Genomic DNA, 20,321 nt, shown 5'->3' with positions numbered 1-20,321 from the left:
CAAAATGGGGATAATAAAAATATCTACTTTGTGAAAATGTGGGGAATTATATAAATTAAGACATATAAGGCAGTTATATTGCCAGGCACATAGTAAGAATGCAATAAATGTTAGTTTTTATTACTATTATTCCTTCTCTTTGTTCAAACTCTCCAAAATATACTTCTTCCAGAAAAAGCATCACCTAACATTTTTGAAACCTTTAGAGTTCATTGAGCACTTTTAAAAATCCATTATCTCATTTGATGCTGGGAACAACACTGTGAGGGACACAGCACATACAGCGTTCTGTAGATAAAGAAACTAAGGGACTTGCTTGACGTGGTCCATTGAGGATTGGAATCCAGACATCACCTCACCCTGGTCCATTGCTCATTTCACTTGCTCAATAAAGAATAAAAAAATTAACAAACGTGTTTTTAATGTACCTGGTCCTTCACTATTGAAATATTTAAAATAGAGTTTAGGTTTCCTTTAATCATTGGTGATTATATAGTTGATGGTGCTGAAAATGTAGGTGAAAGAATTTGTGACTCAAATCACAGAGAATATGATGTCAGGAATTTATGGACAAAAGAAGATTGTTGGGTGCTATTTATGAGTTCCAAAGCAAACAATCATAAATTAGAGGAGAAAGAAAACAACTCTATCAGACAATAGAATTTATAAAAATGTCAATTTTACCCGATTTTTCAGTTAGTCATGGCTTAATATCACTGTTATTTTGCCATTAAAACTATGCCTATTTGTTAAATTACTATAATAAAAGTGAACAATTAAATTTGGGATAGAAGTGAATTGAAACTGAAGAGAAAAAATATGTAATCTGAAATAATACAGAAAAATCCAGATATATCTGAAAAGTTCTAACGACTTTGTGGTATACTTTGAAGTCTCCTCCCAGCTCCCTATCTCTTACTAAAAAATTTCCTTGGAAATAGAACTCTTCAAGGAAATATGAGCATTTCCTAATTTGCCTGGATAGTCAAAAGATTTTTTGTCACCAATCCTAAGGGAAATGAAACAATAATACTTGAACTAAATACCAATTTAGGTGATAAAATTCCTATTCTTAAAAAACCCCAATACCCAATACATACCTTATAACACACATCACATATATTAAAATTTTTTAATTAGTTGCCAAATGAGACTTACTATCCTATTTGGGGGTATAATTTTTTAAATTGTGAAAACATTTTCAGCATGGGACCACTTCCAGTAATGTTAAAGCATGCTCATACCTGCGCGCGATGGGCAGCAGATCGGAGAGTTTGTGTAGGCATTCAGAAAGGACGTGCCATGTGCTTTCATGAAGCTGATAAAAGGAAGTTTCACTACTTGACTCCCTGGATAAAATGTTAGCCTTCCATCCTGGAGTAAAGAAATTTAATTACCATTGATTACATCACAAAAGAAAATAATTTCCTTTCATTTTAACCATAAAATTCACAAATAGAAAAAGACTTCAATATGATCCTAAGAATCCTCAAAAGATAAAAACGGGTAGAGAAACTGTTATCATTCTCTGATTCATAATATTGAGAATTCAATGTAGTGTGACATTTGTGTGTGTGTGTGTGTTTTTTTTGCGGTACGCGGGCCTCTCACTGTTGTGGCCTCTCCTGTTGCGGAGCACAGGCTCCGGACGCGCAGGCCCAGCGGCCATGGCTCACGGGCCCAGCTGCTCCGCGGCATGTGGGATCTTCCCGAACCGGGGCACGAACCTGTGTCCCCTGCATTGGCAGGCGTACTCTCAACCACTGCGCCACCAGGGAAGCCCTGTGGTGTGACATTTGGATCCATTTGAATATAGTAAATAAATTAAAGGAACTTCCTGGAAGGTTTCTTTTTGGGGGATGATGGACTGAGTGAACCAATGTTTATTGAGTATTTAGTATGTGCCAGGCACTGTGAAAGATCTAGAGATACAATGGTGAATAAAAGCAGAGTCCCTGGCCTCATGAAGCTTACAGTCTAGTAGGGGAGGCAAAAAACATACTCGTGAATAAACTAAGAATAATTACAAGTTACTGTGATATGTGCTTTGAGAAAAATCTAAGATACAGAATAACAAGGGAGACCTACTTTGATACAGGGAAGGCTTCTCTGGGAAGTGAGACCTAAAGAATGAGAAGAATCAGCCATTCAAATAACTTAAGGGACATGTAAAGTTAGAGATACCTTCATGACTTAAGTGGAGATAACAACTAAGCAGCTAGAGAAATGAGCCTGAAGATTGGAAGAGATGTTTGGGTTGGAGATACGTATTTTGGAATCGAATTGGGAATTGAAGAACTCTTCTTGGTAAAGAGCAAAAAGAGAAAAAAGGATGTTCCAGTCCTGGAGTTATATCTATTGTATGTTTTCAATGTAATTGTAAATAAACAGTTTAAAAGTGAACCAATCCAAAATACGGGATATACATAAATCTTTGAGATGTCTGAGATTTCCAAATGGATATATAAATTAGGCTGTAGGGTACAGACAGGAATCTGGAGCTCAGAGAATTTTATCCTGGTGAAATAAGTCTTTAACATATTCATGGTATTGAAAAGTGTGAGACTGACTCCTTTAAGACTCCTTTAAGGGAGAGAGTGAAAAGAGAGGAAAGAAAGGAACCCTGAGGAGTCACGAATAAGAGGAGAAGGCAGCATGGGAAACTGAGAAAGAATGGCCAGTGAGGGAGGAAGATATCAGTAGACTGAGTCTCATGAAAGCTGAGAGAAGACAGTGTGTCAAGAAAGGGTAATAGCTGTGTTGAGAGGGTGTGTAAAAGAAGGCCAGAAAATGCACACTGGAATTAGTACAATGGAGATAGTTGGTGATGCTGACAAGAGCACTTCCAATGGAGTTGTAGGGATGGACACCTAAAGCAGACAGGGAAAAGAGAATGGGAGGTGACATGGTGAAAAAACCTCTTCTAAGTAGTTGTTTTTGCAAAGCGAAACAGAAAAATGGGACGGGTGTTAGAGTTAGCTGGAGGATAAATGTGGGATTAAGGTCAGGTTTTTTTAAAGATGGGGAATATTAGAGCATGCTTGTATGTTGAAATAAATACCACTTCTAGCAGGAGTAATCGCTGAATGCTAAGCAAACTTAGCTTCCTGAATGATGAGCTAGGGAGCCTAAGACAAAAGTGCATAAGAATTTTGTTAAATTCATAAATTCAAACTCTCAGAAACATCCTCGTAAATCCCAAATGCCTAGATGTATTATTCCTACAATCTTTTGGATATGGGGGATAATAACCATTTGTGGCCACTGGCCACTCTAGACAACCCAGCCACTCAGGTTCATCTAGCTGGAGGGATGCAGCACATAGTCATGTGGCAGAAGCACTGCAGTGATTCAAACAGTGAGGCTTGGACTCCAAGTCCTGCAGGCTAGGCTCAAATGGGTGTAACGACCACTGCAAATGGCTACAGCAGCATATCTATAACTCATGTTAGCAATTTCTTGGCTCATTTCTATGACTGGTACAAGGACTTCATCTGCATTGAAAGCAGGCTAGAAAGCAGGGATCTTTAAAGTGCAGAGCAGCAGGGATAGCAAATGGCAGAGGGGATAACTGCCTCACTTGGGGAAGTTTCTAACGTGGAATGTGTGAAAGGTGGTCCACGTGAAGATTACTGCCTAAGATATATAAGGCACTCCACAATATTTAGTGAATTAAATGAAACGAGTCTTTAATCCAGAGCTGTTCAATTTACAAAAGGCAAATTTAATATGTTCAAAATTCAACAGTGTATTTTTGCAAAGCTTAATAAACCTGGATTAAGTACATCAGTGGAAAGATTTGTATTTGATTAGGTTCTTAGAAAATATTTAAATTATGCTACACATATTCTCAATGTCAAAAGCATACCAATACTCTAAACAAAGATCAAAATTACTATATTATTAGAGAAAATATTAAACATTTCTAGAAGTTTTGGTTTTTTAACTTCCTGTAGTTTTTACACATTAGCAAATACTTTAAAAAATAGACTAAAACTGGTACCACTGCTCATGGTATCAATGGGAGGTGGTCCACATAATAATTAATTCTGAACTGAAATGGATCTTAACATGGTTAGCTGATAAAAACACAGAGAAAGTTAAGTCTTCCATAGTGTGGTACTGTGGTTCACAATGGATAGTCAGTCATAGGTCAAACTATAGTTCTATCACATTTAGTTGGGAGAGGAAATCTTACAGAATGGCTTTCAGAATAACTTCCATCATTTAACAATAGCCCATTTCAATTTTCTCAAGGTCATTCCTACAGTTCAGAACAAATACAGTACTCTAACAGGGGGCATTTAAAAAAGAAAAAGAGGCCCACTAATTGGCTTTCTGCATAAAAGTGACAAAAATGATACCAATTGCCTTAATTTCTGAATTCTGCTATTATTCTGGACTCTCGTGGGTCCAGGCATTTTCCCCCTTGGGATGGATGAGCTTTTTGTGTAGATATGATTTTGTGATCTGGATTGCTCCTTCTAGAACCATGACTTGGTTCTCAGTTCCTCATCATTCTGGGCCAGGGAAAACCAGTGAAGTTTAGATTTCAAGACATCATTCTAATGAAAGAATGTAACAGTAACTTTAACTGTCTAGATGTATTATCAAGCAAGACTGTTAAGAGCATGCTTTTCAGATCTGTTCACCAGACTGAATGAGATCCTCACTAGACTCTGGTATACAGTCCTGTGCCCACCTCCCACTCCTGAAACCTCACCCAAACTAAAAACAATGCAGGTGCAGGGGTGGAAGGAGGGAGGCAGAGAGGATGCTTGTGCCCTTTAGGACCCAGGCAGAGGTGCTTATTTTCTCTTTTTTAAAAAAGGTTTAAGATGTAATTCACACATCATAAAACCCATTTAATTTGTACAATTCAATGTTTTTTAGTATATTCAGAGAGTTGTGCAACCATCACCATAATCAATTTTAGAACATTTCCATCATGTATTCCTTGTATCCCTTAGCCACCACCTGCTAATCCTCCCATTTTCCCAAACCCTAGGTAATTGCTGACCTGTCTCTACTTTCTGTCTCTGTAGATTTGCTTTCTCTGGACAAACGGAATCATACAATATGTGGCCCTTTGTGAGTAGCTTCTTTCTCTTAGCATAACAATTTCTAGGTTCATCCACACTGCAGCATGTTATCAGTACTGCATTTGTTTTTTTATTGTTGAATAATATTACTAAATTTTATTTATCCATTTACCAGCTGATGTATATTTGGGTTGTTTTCAGTTTTTGTCAGTATTAACATTCATGTACAAGTTTTTGTGTGGACATATGTTTTTATTTCTCTTGGATATACACCTCGAAGTGGATTGCTGGATCATATGGTAACTCATGTTTAGCATTTTAGGAATTGCTAAACTGTTTTCCAAAGTGGCTGCACCATTTACATTCCCACCAGTAGCGTATGAGTGTTGCAATTCTCCCATATTCTCGTGACCCTAGTTATTGTCTCCTTTTATTTTTCTCCTTATATTTTTATTTCTCCTTTTATTTTTATTTATTTATTTTTGGCTGTGTTGAGTTTTCGTTGCTGCGCGCGGGCTTTCTCTAGTTGCAGTGAGTGGGGGCTACTCTTCGTTGTGGTGCACAGGCTTCTCATTGCGGTGGCTTCTCTTGTTGTGGAGCATGGGCTGTAGGCACGCAGGCTTCGGTAGTTGTGGCACGTGGGCTCAGTAGTTGTGGCTCATGGGCTCTAGAGCGCAGGCTCAGTAGTTTTGGCACACAGGCTTAGTTGCTCCGTGGCGTGTGGGATCTTCCCAGACCAGGGCTCTAGGCATGTGGGATCTTCCCAGACCAGGGCTCGTAACCCGTGTCCCCTGCATTGGCAGGCGGACTCTTAACCACTGCGCCACCAGGTAAGCCCTATTGTCTCTTTTTGATTATAGTCATCTTAGTGGGTGTGAATTGGTATCTCATTGTGGTTTTGATTTGTATTTCCCTAATGACTAATGATGTTGACTATCTTTTCATGTGCTTATTGACCATTTGCATATCTTCTTTGGAGAACTGCCTTTTCAGATCCTTTGCCCAGTTTTTAATTGCCTAATCCAGAGTCACAAAGATTTGCCCCTATGTTTTCTTCTAAGGGTTTTATAATTTTAGCTTTTCTGTTTCATTCATCAATTCATTTTGAGTTACTTTTTGAAAATGGTGTGAGGCATTTTGCATGTGGATAGTCAGTTTTCCCAGCATTATCTGTTGAAAAGACTATTCTTTCCCCATTAAATGGTCTTTGCACCCTTACTGAAAAACCAACTGACTATAAACCTGAGAGTTTATTTCTCTACTTTCAATTCTATTCTGTTGATTTATATGTCTATCTATTGTTATGCCAGTAACACACTATCTTGATTACTGTAGTTTATGGTAAGTTCTCAAAGTAGAAAGTTTAAGTCCTCCAATTTTGTTCTCAGGTATTCTGGGTCCCTTGAATATCCACATGACTTTTAAGATGGGTTTCTCTGTTTCTGCAAAAACGTCATAGGGATTTTTATAGAGATTGCATTGAATCTGTAGATCAATTTGATGATTATTACTATATTAACAATATTAAATCTGATTTCAGTATAAGAATTGAACTTCTTTGGTTAGATTTAATCCTAAGTATTTCATTTTTTGGATGCTATTTTATTTTTACTTTTAAAAAATATTTATTTATTTATTTGGCTGTGCCAGGTCTTAGTTGCAGCATGTGGGATCCTCGTTGCTGCGTGCAGGATCTTTAGTTGCAGCGTGTGGGATCTAGTTCCCTGACCAGGGATTGACCCCGGGCCCCCTGCATTGGGAGCATGGACTCTTAGCCACTGGACCACCAGGTAAGTCCCTGGATGCTATTTTAAATTGAATTGTTTTCTTAATTTTACTTTCAGTTTGTTCATCAATCAAGTGTATAAAAATACAACTGATTTTTATATATTGATCTTACATCCTACAGCCTTGCTAGACTAACTTATTAGTTCTAGGATTTTGTAGTAGATTCCCTAGGATTTTCTTTATACAAGATTATGTTAGGTGCAAATAGAGATACTTTTAATTTTTCCTTTCTAATCTAGATGACTTTTATTTCATTTTCTTGTCTAATTTCCTGTCTAAAACCTCCAGCATAATTGCAATAAACATAGTGAGAACAGATAGGCTTGTCTTGTTCCTGATCTTTGGGAGAAAACATTGTCTTTTATAGTTAAGTATAACATTAGCTGTGGATTTTTTGCAGATGTTCTTTGTTTTTAAATACATTTTTTAAAATTAATTAATTTATTTATGGCTGTGTTGGGTCTTGGTTGCTGTGCATGGGCTTTCTCTAGTTGCGGTGAGCAGGGGCTACTCTTCATTGCAGTGTGCCGGCTTCTCACTGCGGTGGCTTCTCTTGTTGCGGAGCGCAGGCTCTAGGCTTGTGGGCTTCAGTAGTTGCAGCACGCAGGCTCAGTAGTTGTGGCTCACGGGCTCTAGAGCGCAGTCTCAGTAGTTGTGGCGCATGGGCTTAGTTGCTCCGTGGCATGTGGGATCTTCCCGGACCAGGGCTCGAACCCGTGTCCCCTGCATTGGCAGGCGGATTCTTAACCACTGCACCACCAGGGAAGCCCTGTAGATGTTCTTAATCAGAATGAAAAAATTCTCTTCTATTTCTACTTGGTGGAGTGCTTTTATCATGAAGTGTTATTGAACTTTGTCAAATGCTGTTTCTGCATCTATTGATATGATCATGTGTTTTTTGCTCTTCATTCAATTAACGTGGTCTACTACACTGACTGATTTTCAGATATTAAACCCACCTTACATTTCAGGGATAAATCACACTTAGTCATGGTGTATAACCCTTTCTATATATTGCTGAATTTGATTTGTTTGTATTTTTTCAGGATCCTTTCTTTTATATTCATAAGGTATTAGTCTGCATACAATATTTGTATACACAAATATATAAAAATCTATGTGCTTTTACTATACTAAAAAATAAACCAAATATTTCAGTCATCTTCAGAAGCTTCTAGGATGTTTTGATGCACCACCCAGGTTCCCTTTTAGAGTGAAAGATTGCCTCTGCTGAAGAGAGTTGTCTTGCCCAAAATGGTGCCTCATTCTGGGAGCATTCCACAAGTAATGGCCATCCAACATGAGGGTACAAAGGCCTGGTCTCCTCACCACAAATGGAAACAGTTCTGAAGCATCATACTAGTTTGAGAACTACCCATAAGATCAGCTGAGGCCTCCAGTGAGACAGTGACAAAACTCAACTTCTCTCTGCACAGTCCTGCTTTCTTCCTTTCCCTTTGATCTCATGAGTACTCCCTAATAAACCTCTTTCATGTTACTCTCCAATATTGCCTGTTTCCTAAGTTTAGATAATCATAAAGATTACTTTAATATTCTCAGCAAACCCTATGGGTATATCCAGATTATGTAACTTTAATAATCACGGGTTAATCTATGAGGAAAGGCAATACAACATAATGATTAAAAGCACTCTTTGGTGCCAGACATGCTTAACACCAATAATCTATGTGACCACAGTAACACCCAGTCATAAAAAACTAATATTATAATTAGTAACCAAACATTTGTCCAAGCATTAGGTTTAATATCATGGATAATACTAAAAGTATCAGGTAATGTTGACAGTAGTATTCTTTTTAGTTGATGGCTTGGGAGAGTTACAAAAACTGTTTAAGTTTGGGATTAAACAGCAACAACAACAACACACATACACACACATACACAATTAATCTGCAATATGGGCGAGTGTCAAATTATGTCAACTAATGAATATAAATCAGACTAACAGGATTATCAGACACCTGAGTAATAAAAATAACGTTGACTGCTGGAAAGCTAACAGGCTTTTATGTTGAAATAGAATGTTATTTTTCCCCACAATTGAATCAAGCGGGGGTATGGATTGAAAGTTTATTAGTAGTGGTAAGATAATTTAGTGGGTCGAGGTCAGCAATTAAAAAAAATTTGCAAAGATGCTAATTGGAGTGCATCTTACTAAAGTATGTTTGTTTTACACGCATATCTATGTGGTGCACGTATGTGTGTACGGGGGCCTCAAGGTAAAATGCATTTCTTACTTTGCATCAGGGTAAAACACGTTTGAAAGTCTCAGATTCTGCTCCCCAAAGCCAGCAGCACAGGAAGGGCTGTGGGCCGGTCGCGGGTGTATAGCGGGGCGCCCCCTCCCCTGCCTTTCCATACTTACGAAGGAGTCGCTCACGACTAGCACCACGTTAGGCGCATCTGGCCAAGCCTTAACTGCTCCCCGCCTCTGCCCACCTGCCCCAGGAGCTGGTGTTGCCAGCGCCGAGACTGCGACCACCGCCACCCACAGCGGCAGCATCACGGGGAGTTGTTCTGGGAGCCCGGCCTCTGGGCGCTGGACCCTGCCCCTCCCCCTAGAAAGTTCCTCCCGAGAAAAGGAGGGCGGGGATCGCAGAGATCGCAGTTCGGTTTCCTTCACCCATGGAACTACAACTCCCATCAGGCTCGGGCTGAGCACATGCGCAAAGGAGGAATTTCCCTTTCTCGACTCACGTTAAGACCTTTTAATCAAATACCGAGCGAACTAAAACCCAGCCGTTTCCAGTCACGTGAGCGATGCCTGGGAAATGCGCATGCGCTCTGACTTCAGATTTGGCTTCTGCAGGAGAAGCATCTGTCCCAGGTTGGTTTTGGTCGCTGTCGCTTTTGCAGAAGTTGGAGCCGGTAGGCAGTTGAAATGTTACCTAGAGAGAGAAAGGATCAGGGGCCGAGGCTGCTTGTTTTGCGCAGAGCAAGCGTGGCTGAGTGTTAGGTGAGACCGTGAACTGGGAGATGATGAGGTGGCAGCGCGTCTGTCACTTAAGTTGGATTGGGCGGTTCTTTGTGGGGCCTCTGTCTGGACCGCCTAAGGTGCGATATGGATACCGGGTGGCCCCTCGATTACCTTCCTCCCAAGGATGTTTCTAGCCTGCCTCATCCTATTCGCCGCTTTGCCTGTGCAGTAAGGATTTATTGTGCTCTGGTGGGGTGAGGAGCGGGGCCTGGTAAGAAAAGTTTCATCTTCTATGTGGGGATAAGCTTAGGTGGACTTTACCTTCAGAGTGCGAGGGAGAAGCTGGATAGGTTCTCAGAGGGAGAAACGTTGGGCTGTGTGACGTGTTCGATTAACTGACGTAGATTCAGAATACCATTATTTGGCAGTGGTTTTGAAAAATCACTGGTCCTGTTGACTGTTGAACTCCTTTGGAGAAATCTGGAAGAAGCAGATTTCTGTCCCAGAGCCAGATTCCTGATTTCATTATTATAGTTTCAGGTATATAATTTGTGCCTCACATTAGTCGTTTCAGTATTTTGACAGGAAAAGGAGTTGTAGTATTTATTTACATAAAATCAACCTTTAATACTAATATTTGACAGTATTTTTTGCACACAGTAATTGTAAAAAGGACAGACCTTATTTATTTAACACTCATATGGTGCTTATTATGTGCTGGGTATTATACTATGCATTTATTGAGCAGCTCTTTTGTGCCAGGTACTTTTACATGGAGTATTTTCTATAATCCTCACTTTCATCATTTTTCAGATAGGAAAGCTGAGACTTGGACAGGTTAAATGACCTGCCTAAGGTTACATAGGGAGCCAGTCTGAGTAGGACTTGAATTTGAGTAGTCTCTGCCCTAACTCATTGCCATGCTGTCTCTAATTAACTGCAAAATGTTATGCCATTCTAGTGATATTAATCTCTGTTAGTGAAGCAGCATTGTTAATCGAGCAGCATGCTAACGATCTATGGGAGCAGACAAATATATAAACAATAGTACCTGACCGTAAGGAACTTACACTCTAGGGAAAAAAACAAAATAATAATACAGTATGAAAGATAATATACATAGGCTCCCTCATGAACAGGCTATATTTTAAATATTTGTTTTGAGTTAATTTGGAATGTAGAACACATTTTACCATAGAAACAATGTTGACTGACATTTAGGTTCATAAAAATATATTTAACTTTATCTGTGGCATAGTATTGATTTTTGTAAACTATTTACTCTCTCTGGCCTTGTTTTCACAGGACGTGTATTCTGAGTTTCCGGTCAGGATGACAGGAACACATCTTTTTCTTTCTCTCTGTCTCCTTGGCAGTGTCAGTGGGAGCAGGTGCTGTACTGGGTTGGAGTGAGATAGATATTTTAGGGGCCCAGACATATAGCGCTGGAAAAATCTAAGAGACTTCTAGTCTTATTCTCATCTCACATTCAAGTTGTCGTACAATATTCCTCCCAAGTGGATTGTGCAGTCTGTGCCTTTTCATCTCCAGTGATGGGGAACACACTTCCTTCGAGGGGCCTGTGCCATATTTGTACAGGTTTAATTATTAAAAGTTCATATTTTGAGCTGCAGTCGGTCTCCCTGTACTTTTGATTGTTCATTAGTCCATTTACCTTCACTTTTACATGAATAATCTCTCCCTTTCAACAGCCCTTTTCAACTTCCCCACCATTTTTTTTTCCCCAGGTCTCCCCCAGTTCCTTCGGGTAATTATCATGTAATTTCAGGTTTGTTTGTTATTTGGTCACTCTTTTCTGGACATAAAGCATGTTTGCTAATCAGTAACTTACCCTGTCGGAAAAGGTACTTCTGAGTTGTTTGTGCACACCTTTCTGTGTGTACTTGTGTGTATATAGTGTATTGTAGTGAGGGAGGGCTCCATTATGTGTATGTTTAGGTCATCAGTTAAAGATATCTACATTACGGGTTACCTGCTTTAGTGAAATACTTTGTGGTTCAGAAAAGTCTTCAGTTGAAAGTCTTGGTCTAGGTTTTGGCTCTTCATAGTTTTTTAATGTCCAGAATACCAGCAGCACTATATTCTGCCCTAAGTGTGCAGTTAGTGACTATCTGGAACAAATTCAGTATTATCTTCACCTGCTGAAGAGACAGAATACATCTGTATAGAACATAAAGCATCTGTTAAGTTGCAGGCTTTAGTCTAGTATTTGTGTAATGACTAATTTGAAGGAGATACTTGCGTTTGATGATAGCTGTCTTTTGAAGAACATAGGCAAGAAGGTTGCTTCTTGAGAGATCAAGGAAGGAAGGATTGGGGATTTTAAATGTGTAGAGAAAGTATATAGTAACCACTGTTGGTTAGGAATGGGAAAAAAGTGGTGAAGTTGATTGAGAGGGTGGTAGGAGATACGGACAACAGAACTAATAGCTATTGTGTTCAGGTGTTCTGTCTATGTACATATCAGGGAAGTGATCTCGTTCTCACTTTACCAATGAGGAAATAGGCTTGGAGGTGAAGTAAGGTGCCCAAGATCTGCGGAGACTTGAATCCAGATCCATCTTTCTTGACTTGGTGGCTGGATATGGCAGAAGGAAGGGGCTGACAAAATCTGGGGCATTTTGTAAGAACAGAGTTGAAACAACTGAGTAAATCAGTAAAATTAGGTTGAGTGAGGAGGGTAATCATTTGTAGCTGGATGGCGGCTTAAAGAAGTTAGTGAAATGGGAAGTCAGGCTTTAACTTTTATTTAACCTCCTCACACCGTGTTTAACTTTTATTTTACTTTCCTAAACGTTATTAGGATCACAGTACTTTCTCTTCTTACCAGTAAGACCCTTTTCTGTGGAACTAACCCTTCTATTTAAGTACGTATATCACTAGTACATGTCTTCATCCCTACCAGGTTCACCTAAATTTTGTTCATTTCCTAGTTCTAAAGTAGCATTTTTTCCATTTTTACTTTATTCAGTTTTTCAAAATACCTCCATTCTCTCCAGGAAGCATTCTAGATTAATTTTGTTTGACAGAATCTGTTCCAGAGATACCATCGAAAGATACTTAGAATTTGTAGTCGTGTAAAGTTTGTGTTAGTATTTCAGATGGCTATTTAGATGGATTTTTAATATTTAAAAAAAAGTCTGCTCTATTTTATTAAATTACAAACTAGTCTAGTTGCGTCATATGGGCAACTTTTTTTCATGTTTATAATTCCTTATGTGGCTTAGAACAAGATTCACTTTAGTGTAGTCAGCTCGCAGATTGTGAGTAAATAGTGCCCTTTACTGTCCTAGATTCAAAGCAAAGTAGCGTAGAAATAGGTGACATTCTCTTCTGGCTCAGTTTTTTATGTTGAAGTCAGTGTATTTTGAGTTTCTGTAATTTTTTTCTGAGTCTTTCTGATTTTTTATGATGTTCCTTTTACACCTTGTGGCTATAGCAACACAGTTTAGACTGATTCAGAAATTTGGAGATTACAATTAGTGTCTCTTTGGGAAAGAAAAAAGATGGAAAATTTTACATAATTATTTCTCATGTTTTAAATTATGAATTATGAAAATTGAACCTGAATCTGATGTTTTAAAAAATTCAATATGTTTTGGGTTGTGTATGTCATCTTTTTTATGTGCCTGTCTCATATTTTACTTAATTTAGATGGATAAACATTTAAGGAACAATCTGAAAATCAATTTAAAGAGAAGATAAAGTGATAACAGCTAAAAGGTAAGTGTCTAGAATGCTAAATAATAGGTAATTGGAGTCTACTTTTACTTAATGATTGTTTTTACTGATTCTTTTCGGAAGGAAGATGTAATGGTGTAGGTTATGGTCATCACAAAGTACCTTTAGACTTTTGTAATTAGATTTAAAGGTATCATTTTTTGCTTTTCTGTAATTAACTTCCAGTGTCATTATTGTTACTATTTTTTAAATTATTCTTCTTATTTGTGCTTTGTGGAATCTTTGTTATCTCCACAACTTAAGGTTGTGGAGGTAGCATAAGGTTCCATAGCTTTAGCTGGAGTGTGTAGGACATATCAGTACATCTACCTATGTTAGTTTTGAGGTATATCATTGTCTTTTGGCATGGTTTTCACTTTCTTTTTTTTTAGATATAGTTATTGCTCTTTATGCTTGATTTGTTGAATAAAAACCCTTTTAGGTTGGTAGTAAAAAAAAACCTTCATTGAGTGAAAATGTGCTACATGAACACTCTTATTTAAAAAAGTCATTGAGATCGAGGAGAAAAAATGGGAGGAGAGGTATAAGGGAAAAATGTGTGGGGCTGTGGAAAAATATTAAAGACACTTGTAAGAGAGCCAGAGTTTTCTCTGAAGTGTTGGAAGTGCTTGGAATAGAGGGAAGTATCCCAAAGAGAGGAATATGAGGTCACATAGACTCATTTTGGGTATTAGCTTTCCACTTTGTGAAAGGAAATGGGTTTGATGGTACCTAGTAGATGGTTAGTGTTCCTTAAAGCTTTGTCTAGAACATGAGTGGGTGAGCCTCTTCCTTCTCCACACCACTTCCCAAAAAAGGGGAAGAAATTTTCAGGGCTAGAAAGCGGCAGATTGTTTTGTCTTTAAAAAAAATAATCTCCTGAAACTAATATTTATGTGTATATATATATGTATTTTAGGTGCAGAGAGGGGGCCTCAGTGCTAGCTTATTATGCTAAATGCCAAATCAGATGAATAAGGAACAGGAGGAGGCGAATAGAGGATTCCACTGCAGCAAGTGTAGGTGTAATTATATGTGGAGACATATAGAGATGTAGAAGGGTATTAAACATTAGAACTGGTTACCAAGAGAAGAATGGAGTTTGTCTCATATGGTCTTTAAAAGTAACCTACTTATGGGCTTCCCTAGTAGCGCAGTGGTTGAGAGTCCGCCTGCCGATGCAGGGGACACGGGTTCGTGCCCCAGTCCAGGAAGATCCCACATGCGGCAGAGCGGCTGGGCCTGTGAGCCATGGCCGCTAAGCCTGAGCGTCCGGAGCCTGTGCTCCGCAATGGGAGAGGCCACAACAGTGAGAGGCCCGCGTACTGCAAAAAAAAAAAAAAGAAGTAACCTACTTAGAAGTATTTGACAGCTCCATGTTTGCTGCTCCATTTAAATCCAAATTTTTCTGTCTCATTTTCAAGGTCTTCTGTAGTCTGGTGCTCTACTTTACCTACCCAGCCTAATTTTCCTGTTCTTCAGCAAGTCCCTTCTGTTCCATTCAGCCTGGTTTCCTTATTGTTTCCTCCACGTGCCATGCTCATTCCTGTCTCTCCAACTTTGCTCGTGCAATCAGTGTCTCTGGCTGGAGTAATTTTCCTTCTTCCCTCCATTCTCAAATCCTTTCTCCATCTAGTAGCTGTTAATTACTTCACCCCACACTTCTCTTCTCTGAACTCCTATTGCACTTGCACTCGTTATCCTTAATTTAGCATTTGATTCTTCAATGACTCATATGTCTTAGGTCTTTCTCTTGATTGAGATTGTAGTCTTTAGAGCAGAGGCCTTCCTTTCTGTTTCTTTTGTGTCATGTACAGCATATAGCTTGAGAGCTGCATAGCTGCATGTTGTTTTAGTGCTAGTTGGTTCTACTTTGTGCAGATGTGCTTTTACTCGTATGTTGGGTGATAGAAAAGATGGTGATCTTTATCCTGGAAAAGTTGCATTCTTTTTTTTTTGCTTGGTCTTGTCTTAAAACTGCCTTTGTTCTTTTTTTTTCTTATAACTTAAAAAAATTTTTATTTATTTATTTTTGGCTGCATTGGGTCTTTTGTTGCTGTGTGCGGGCCTTCTCTGGTTGCGGTGAGCAGGGGCTACTCTTCCTTGTGGTGCATGGGCTTCTCATTGCCGTGGCTTCTCTTGTTGCAGAGCACCAGCTCTAGGCGCACGGGCTTCAGTAGTTGTGGCATGCGGGCTTCAGTAGTTGTGACTCATGGGCTCTAGAGCGCAGGCTCAGTAGTTGTGATGCACGGGGTTAGTTGCTCTGCGACATGTGGGATCTTCCCGGATCAGAGCTTGAACCGGTGTCCTCTGCATTGGCAGGTGGGTTCTTACACTGTGCAACCAGGGAAGTCCCTCTTGATTTTTTTTTTTCCCTTGGATGCCTCTTTTTATCCCTTTCAGTTGGTCCAGATTACTTATCATCATCATTGATGTTCTCTTCTTTTTAGTCTCAAGGTTTATCTACCAAAGATAACTTTGGTGTGAGAAATTTAAAGTGAAATCAGCATAGAAATTTGTTGCCTGCTCCAAACAAGATTTGTAGACTATAAAAAACATCCTTCTCAAGTTTGCCTCTATAAATTTATGCCAAGATAATTTTAGGTAACAGAGCAATTTCTAAAATAAGAGCATATGAAATATGTTGCTTTAATTATCTAATTATTGTAACTACGGAAAAAGTCACTTTTCTGCCTATTTAGGAAATCTCGTTTTGGCTGTAGATAAATTGATATTATGATATCTTAATTTTTATATTATTTGAATCTAAAATTCCTTAAGTCAAAAGGATTGTTTTTTAAAAAAATTCCCTAGCTTCCTTTTTTTTTTTTCTTCTTTTCCGGTACACGGGCCTCTCACTGTTGTGGCCTCTCCTGTTACGGAGCACAGGCTCCGGACACGCAGGCTCAGCGGCCATGTCTTACGGGCCCAGCTGCTCCGCGGCATGTGGGATCTTCCCGGACCGGGGCACGAGCCCGTGTCCCCTGCATCGGCAGGCGGACTCTCAACCACTGCGCCACCAGGGAAGCCCTCCGTAGCTTCTTAAATTTCTTTGATCTTGTACTTCTGCCTCAGCCTCTTTGGAAATAAAGGACTGTCTGTGTACCATGTCAGCAAGCCATCTTCTTGGTTCATTTTGCTGCCTTGAACATCAGTGGTCTATAATGACCTAATGTTTACCTAGCTTTGTTTTGCCTTCTTGAGATTAGAATTCAGTGGAGTGGGCAAAAAAATGTTTCTTTTTTCAACATCAAGTTGTAGTTGGATTTGACTGGTTTATTGGTAAACCAGAATAAGCTGTGAAATCTTAAGATATGTTTATTTAAAATTACATTAGTGTATCTTATATTTTAAGATTAAGTGAAGAAATACTTTGTCTACCAATTAAAATATCTGTCTATTTATGTTGGAGTTGAAATATCTTTTTATGGCTGAAATTAGTATATAGTCCTCTTGCATATTAAGTGCCTTCATTTAAGTGTGAACATTACATTTATTTCTCTTCAAAGAATACCATATTACAAAGAATACTATATTACTGTAATCCTAAAGTAGTTCTTACTGTGAAGAAAGTTAATATCCTGATTTATATTTTATAGAAACTAACATTAAAACAGAATGCTTTCTTAAACTCTTAACATCATAGTTAATGAAATTTGTTTGTGTTTGTGTTTTCACTCTGTGACTTAGACTGATTCTTCTTGCTTCGTGTAGAACTGGATTGAGCTTGGCATGTGTTTTCAATCCTGGCACATAAGATCATCTGTGTTTTAACCTACTACATGGGGAGTGGTTATAATTCAAATAACAATTCAATTCAACAAATGTTTATTAATATATACAGTTTGTCAGATACTGGGTACTGAGGATGCAGCAGTTAGACAGCAACAACCCAACAACAACAGATAAAAATCCCTGCCTGCCTGGAACTTAACGTTCTGGTGGGGTTGGGGAACAGATAATAAATAAGATAAAGAAGTAAAATATATACTGATGTATTAGATGGTGACAGGTGCTTTGAAGAAAAATAAATGCGGTGTTCAGGAGATTAGGGACTATTGAGTGGTTGGGAGTTGGGGGAAGGAAGTGTCGACACTTAAAATAGTGTGGCAAGGGAAGGTTTCATTGAGGAAGTGACATTTGAGTAAAAATCTGAAGAGATGATCTGGTTTTATGTTTTTTAAACATAAGATATATTTATTTTAGGGGAAAGAATGTTCCATGTAGAAGGAATTACATGTTCCTTTTTCAGAGGTTAAGTTTGTTAAATTTGTTGGAACTGTTGCAGTAGGCAGGTCTCACTGTAGATTCATTCAGGCTTTTTGTTTTGACAGCATGTCCAGCAAGGAAGTAAAGACTGCTCTAAAAAATGCTAGAGATGCAATCAGAAACAAAGAATACAAAGAAGCTTTGAAACATTGTAAGGTAACCAGTATTTTTTTCTTCCACAATAAAAATGTTACCCGATTATGAGCATCACTGATTTGTAATATGAATCCCTTACTGTCTAAATACAACAAAAGTAGTCAGGCTTTTTGAGTAGGACCGTCCCAGTGGCTGTGCCAGGACAAGCTGCTTCTGCCACTTAATTTCGTCTCCCTCTGTGTTGGTAACTTACCAAAGCCAAGTTGTCAAAACCTGAATGTCTCTTAGGTGTTTTTTGATGGGTTGTACTGCGGAACACTATTCTATCTTAAAGTTTTTGTTCTTTAATGGTATGTGGACATTTCGATTCTGTTTGGTTTGTGGATGGGAGAATCAAGATTCCAAAGTTCCTTTCTATGCTGATGGGGATGTTCCAGTCCAGAGGGAGAACTTGAAGGTGCAGGAGAGATGCAGAGTAGTGCTAGGAGTGAAGTCCCTGGGAAGGTGGGTGAAGATGGGATCCAGAGCGTGAGAGGAGGGCCTTTGATACTTCTTCCATCTTAACAGAAGGGAAGATAGATGTAGATCCATAGCTGTCGGGTTTGCAGATTTGGGGATGGGAAGATAAATGTTCCCCTCTGACGGCTTCTATTTTCTTAGTGAAGTGTAACCTGAGGATGGAGGAGGAGTTGTATAGGAGGTTTGAGACAAAAGAAGGTATGAAATAGTTGTCATTTATAGTGAGGAAAGAAACTTACTAGTAAGGATTAGAAAGCTTACGAGGCCCTAATGAGTATCCATTTGAGATTTCATGTCATTAAAGTGAAATCGGTAAACTCAGCTGTGTAGTTTCTTCCTTTGTGTTAAACTTCTCAGGCTTGGCGATGGGCATGATGGAATTCAACTGTGGGTAGTAAGAAAGTTGAGGGGAAAGAGAGGGCAAGGAGTTGAGGATGTTTGCAAGGGAGTGATAATAGTGATTGGTCATGGAGTCAAAGATGGGAAAGGAGAGGTAAGAATTGAGCAGTGGGGTGACAATGCAAAGGGAGTGAGGTAAAAAAAAATTGGACATAACAGAGGTTAAAGAATTGTTACCATTACAGTGATTGAACTGGGAGGATAGGAGAGGTGCATACTGGAAACCCAGGTTTTGGATGGCTGAGTAATGCTGAGGCTAAGTAACTGGGAGGCCATGGCATTCATTGGGTCGTCTGCATGAATGTTAGAATGATTAAAGGAATTGAAGTGGAGAGGAAGAATACAGTATTTTCACTGAAGGAAAGGGGAGTTCCTAGGAGGCTAGTAGATGGTAGCAACAAGAAGGATATTTTTTGTAGTATAGCCAGATGGCTTGACCTTCAAAAGTACTGGGGTTTTTTTGGGCTTCCCTGGTGGCGTAGTGGTTGAGAGTCCTCCCGCCGATGCAGGGGACACAGGTTCGTGCCCCGGTCCGGGAAGATCCCACATGCCGCGGAGCGGCTGGGCCTGTGAGCCATGGCCGCTGAGCCTGCGCGTCTGGAGCCTGTGCTCCGCCACGGGAGAGGCCACAACAGTGAGAGGCCCGCGTACCGCAAAAAAAAAAAAAAAAAAGTACTGGGGATTTTGAAGGAGGGAGGAGTAGAGGAAGAATGTAGGTATCAGTGTGAGCAAGGAGAACCCTTTCCTCACCTGCTGGTTGGTGGGATGTGGGATGTTCGAGAAAAGAAATCAGCTGCAGCAAGTAAGATCTGTAGGGGAATAGCCGAGTTTTGTTGAGGCAGAACTTGGTACAGTTAAAAGAAAGATTGAAAAGAGAGAGGGCCCTTGGCTGTCCAGATTGGGAGTTCCAGAGGTTACAATAAAGAGTTTAGACAGTGGGAGGGAGAGAATTGGGTAAGATTGGGGGAAATAAATACATAACAGTATAGGATGAGAGCCTTAAGGGGTGAAGGATGCCCTTGTGAGGTTAGGTTTCTAGTGGTGACTGAGCCCAGCAGGGATGGAGACCACGACAGGACTAATCCTGATATGGAAGAAGGTGGGCAGTCTGTTTAAATGGGGAGAGAAGAAGGAGGAGTGGGAGGGGAGGGACTGTTTCCTTCAGCACTAGGCTGATCTAACTAATGCACATCTGAATCTGCTTTTATTATATACAGCAGCGCCATAGCACTCTTCTTTGTGATTCAGACATGAATTCCTATAATTTATGCCATAGAGACTCAAATGGAAAGCAAAGATGGGGAGCTAGTCAGTGGCAAATGTATGATTACTTATGTGTAGTAACCAGAGTGTTGATTGAGACTAAAGGAGATTTTTAGTGAAGAGATTAGTGTATTGGCTGGGTCTTGCCTGATGTATCACCCTGTCTGCCTGTGTGCCTCTATAACCCAGTACAATCATCCCTTCAGGGAGCCTCCTCTGACTTGTGTGGATGGAGTTTGGAGTCAGATACTCTTTTCTTCACACTG

General features: G+C 39.5%; 2 protein-coding genes across 13 annotated transcripts in view; one reads left to right on the top strand and one right to left on the bottom strand.

Annotated features, from left to right (window-relative positions):
• Window positions 1-9,481, bottom strand: part of ARSK (arylsulfatase family member K) — a 44,615-nt gene extending 35,134 nt beyond the window's left edge. For all 3 annotated transcript variants that reach the window (XM_067731268.1, XM_067731266.1, XM_067731265.1), the window contains exons 1-2: window positions 9,217-9,481; window positions 1,245-1,374 (exon numbers count right to left, since the gene is read on the bottom strand). In XM_067731268.1, the coding sequence (XP_067587369.1) occupies window positions 1,245-1,374; window positions 9,217-9,354 (268 nt within the window). In that variant the 5' untranslated portion in view covers window positions 9,355-9,481. The remainder of the gene's footprint in view (window positions 1-1,244; window positions 1,375-9,216) is intronic.
• Window positions 1-20,321, top strand: part of SKIC3 (SKI3 subunit of superkiller complex) — a 158,309-nt gene that overhangs the window by 62,862 nt on the left and 75,126 nt on the right. Inside the window, exons 3-6 of one of the 10 annotated variants that reach the window (XM_067731254.1) lie at window positions 6,693-6,832; window positions 13,444-13,512; window positions 15,960-16,113; window positions 17,844-17,934. In XM_067731254.1, coding sequence (XP_067587355.1) covers window positions 17,845-17,934 — 90 coding nt within the window. In that variant the 5' untranslated portion in view covers window positions 6,693-6,832; window positions 13,444-13,512; window positions 15,960-16,113; window position 17,844. Of the gene's footprint in view, window positions 1-6,692; window positions 6,833-9,535; window positions 9,808-9,863; window positions 10,040-13,443; window positions 13,513-15,959; window positions 16,114-17,826; window positions 17,935-20,321 lie in introns of those variants that run through there. The other 9 variants (XM_067731253.1, XM_067731256.1, XM_067731259.1 and 6 more) reach the window with 9 other exon arrangements.

Source organism: Pseudorca crassidens, chromosome 3 (genome assembly GCF_039906515.1).
Source record: "Pseudorca crassidens isolate mPseCra1 chromosome 3, mPseCra1.hap1, whole genome shotgun sequence".
NCBI lineage: Eukaryota > Metazoa > Chordata > Mammalia > Artiodactyla > Delphinidae > Pseudorca > Pseudorca crassidens.
This window is presented reverse-complemented; position numbering and strand designations above follow the sequence as displayed.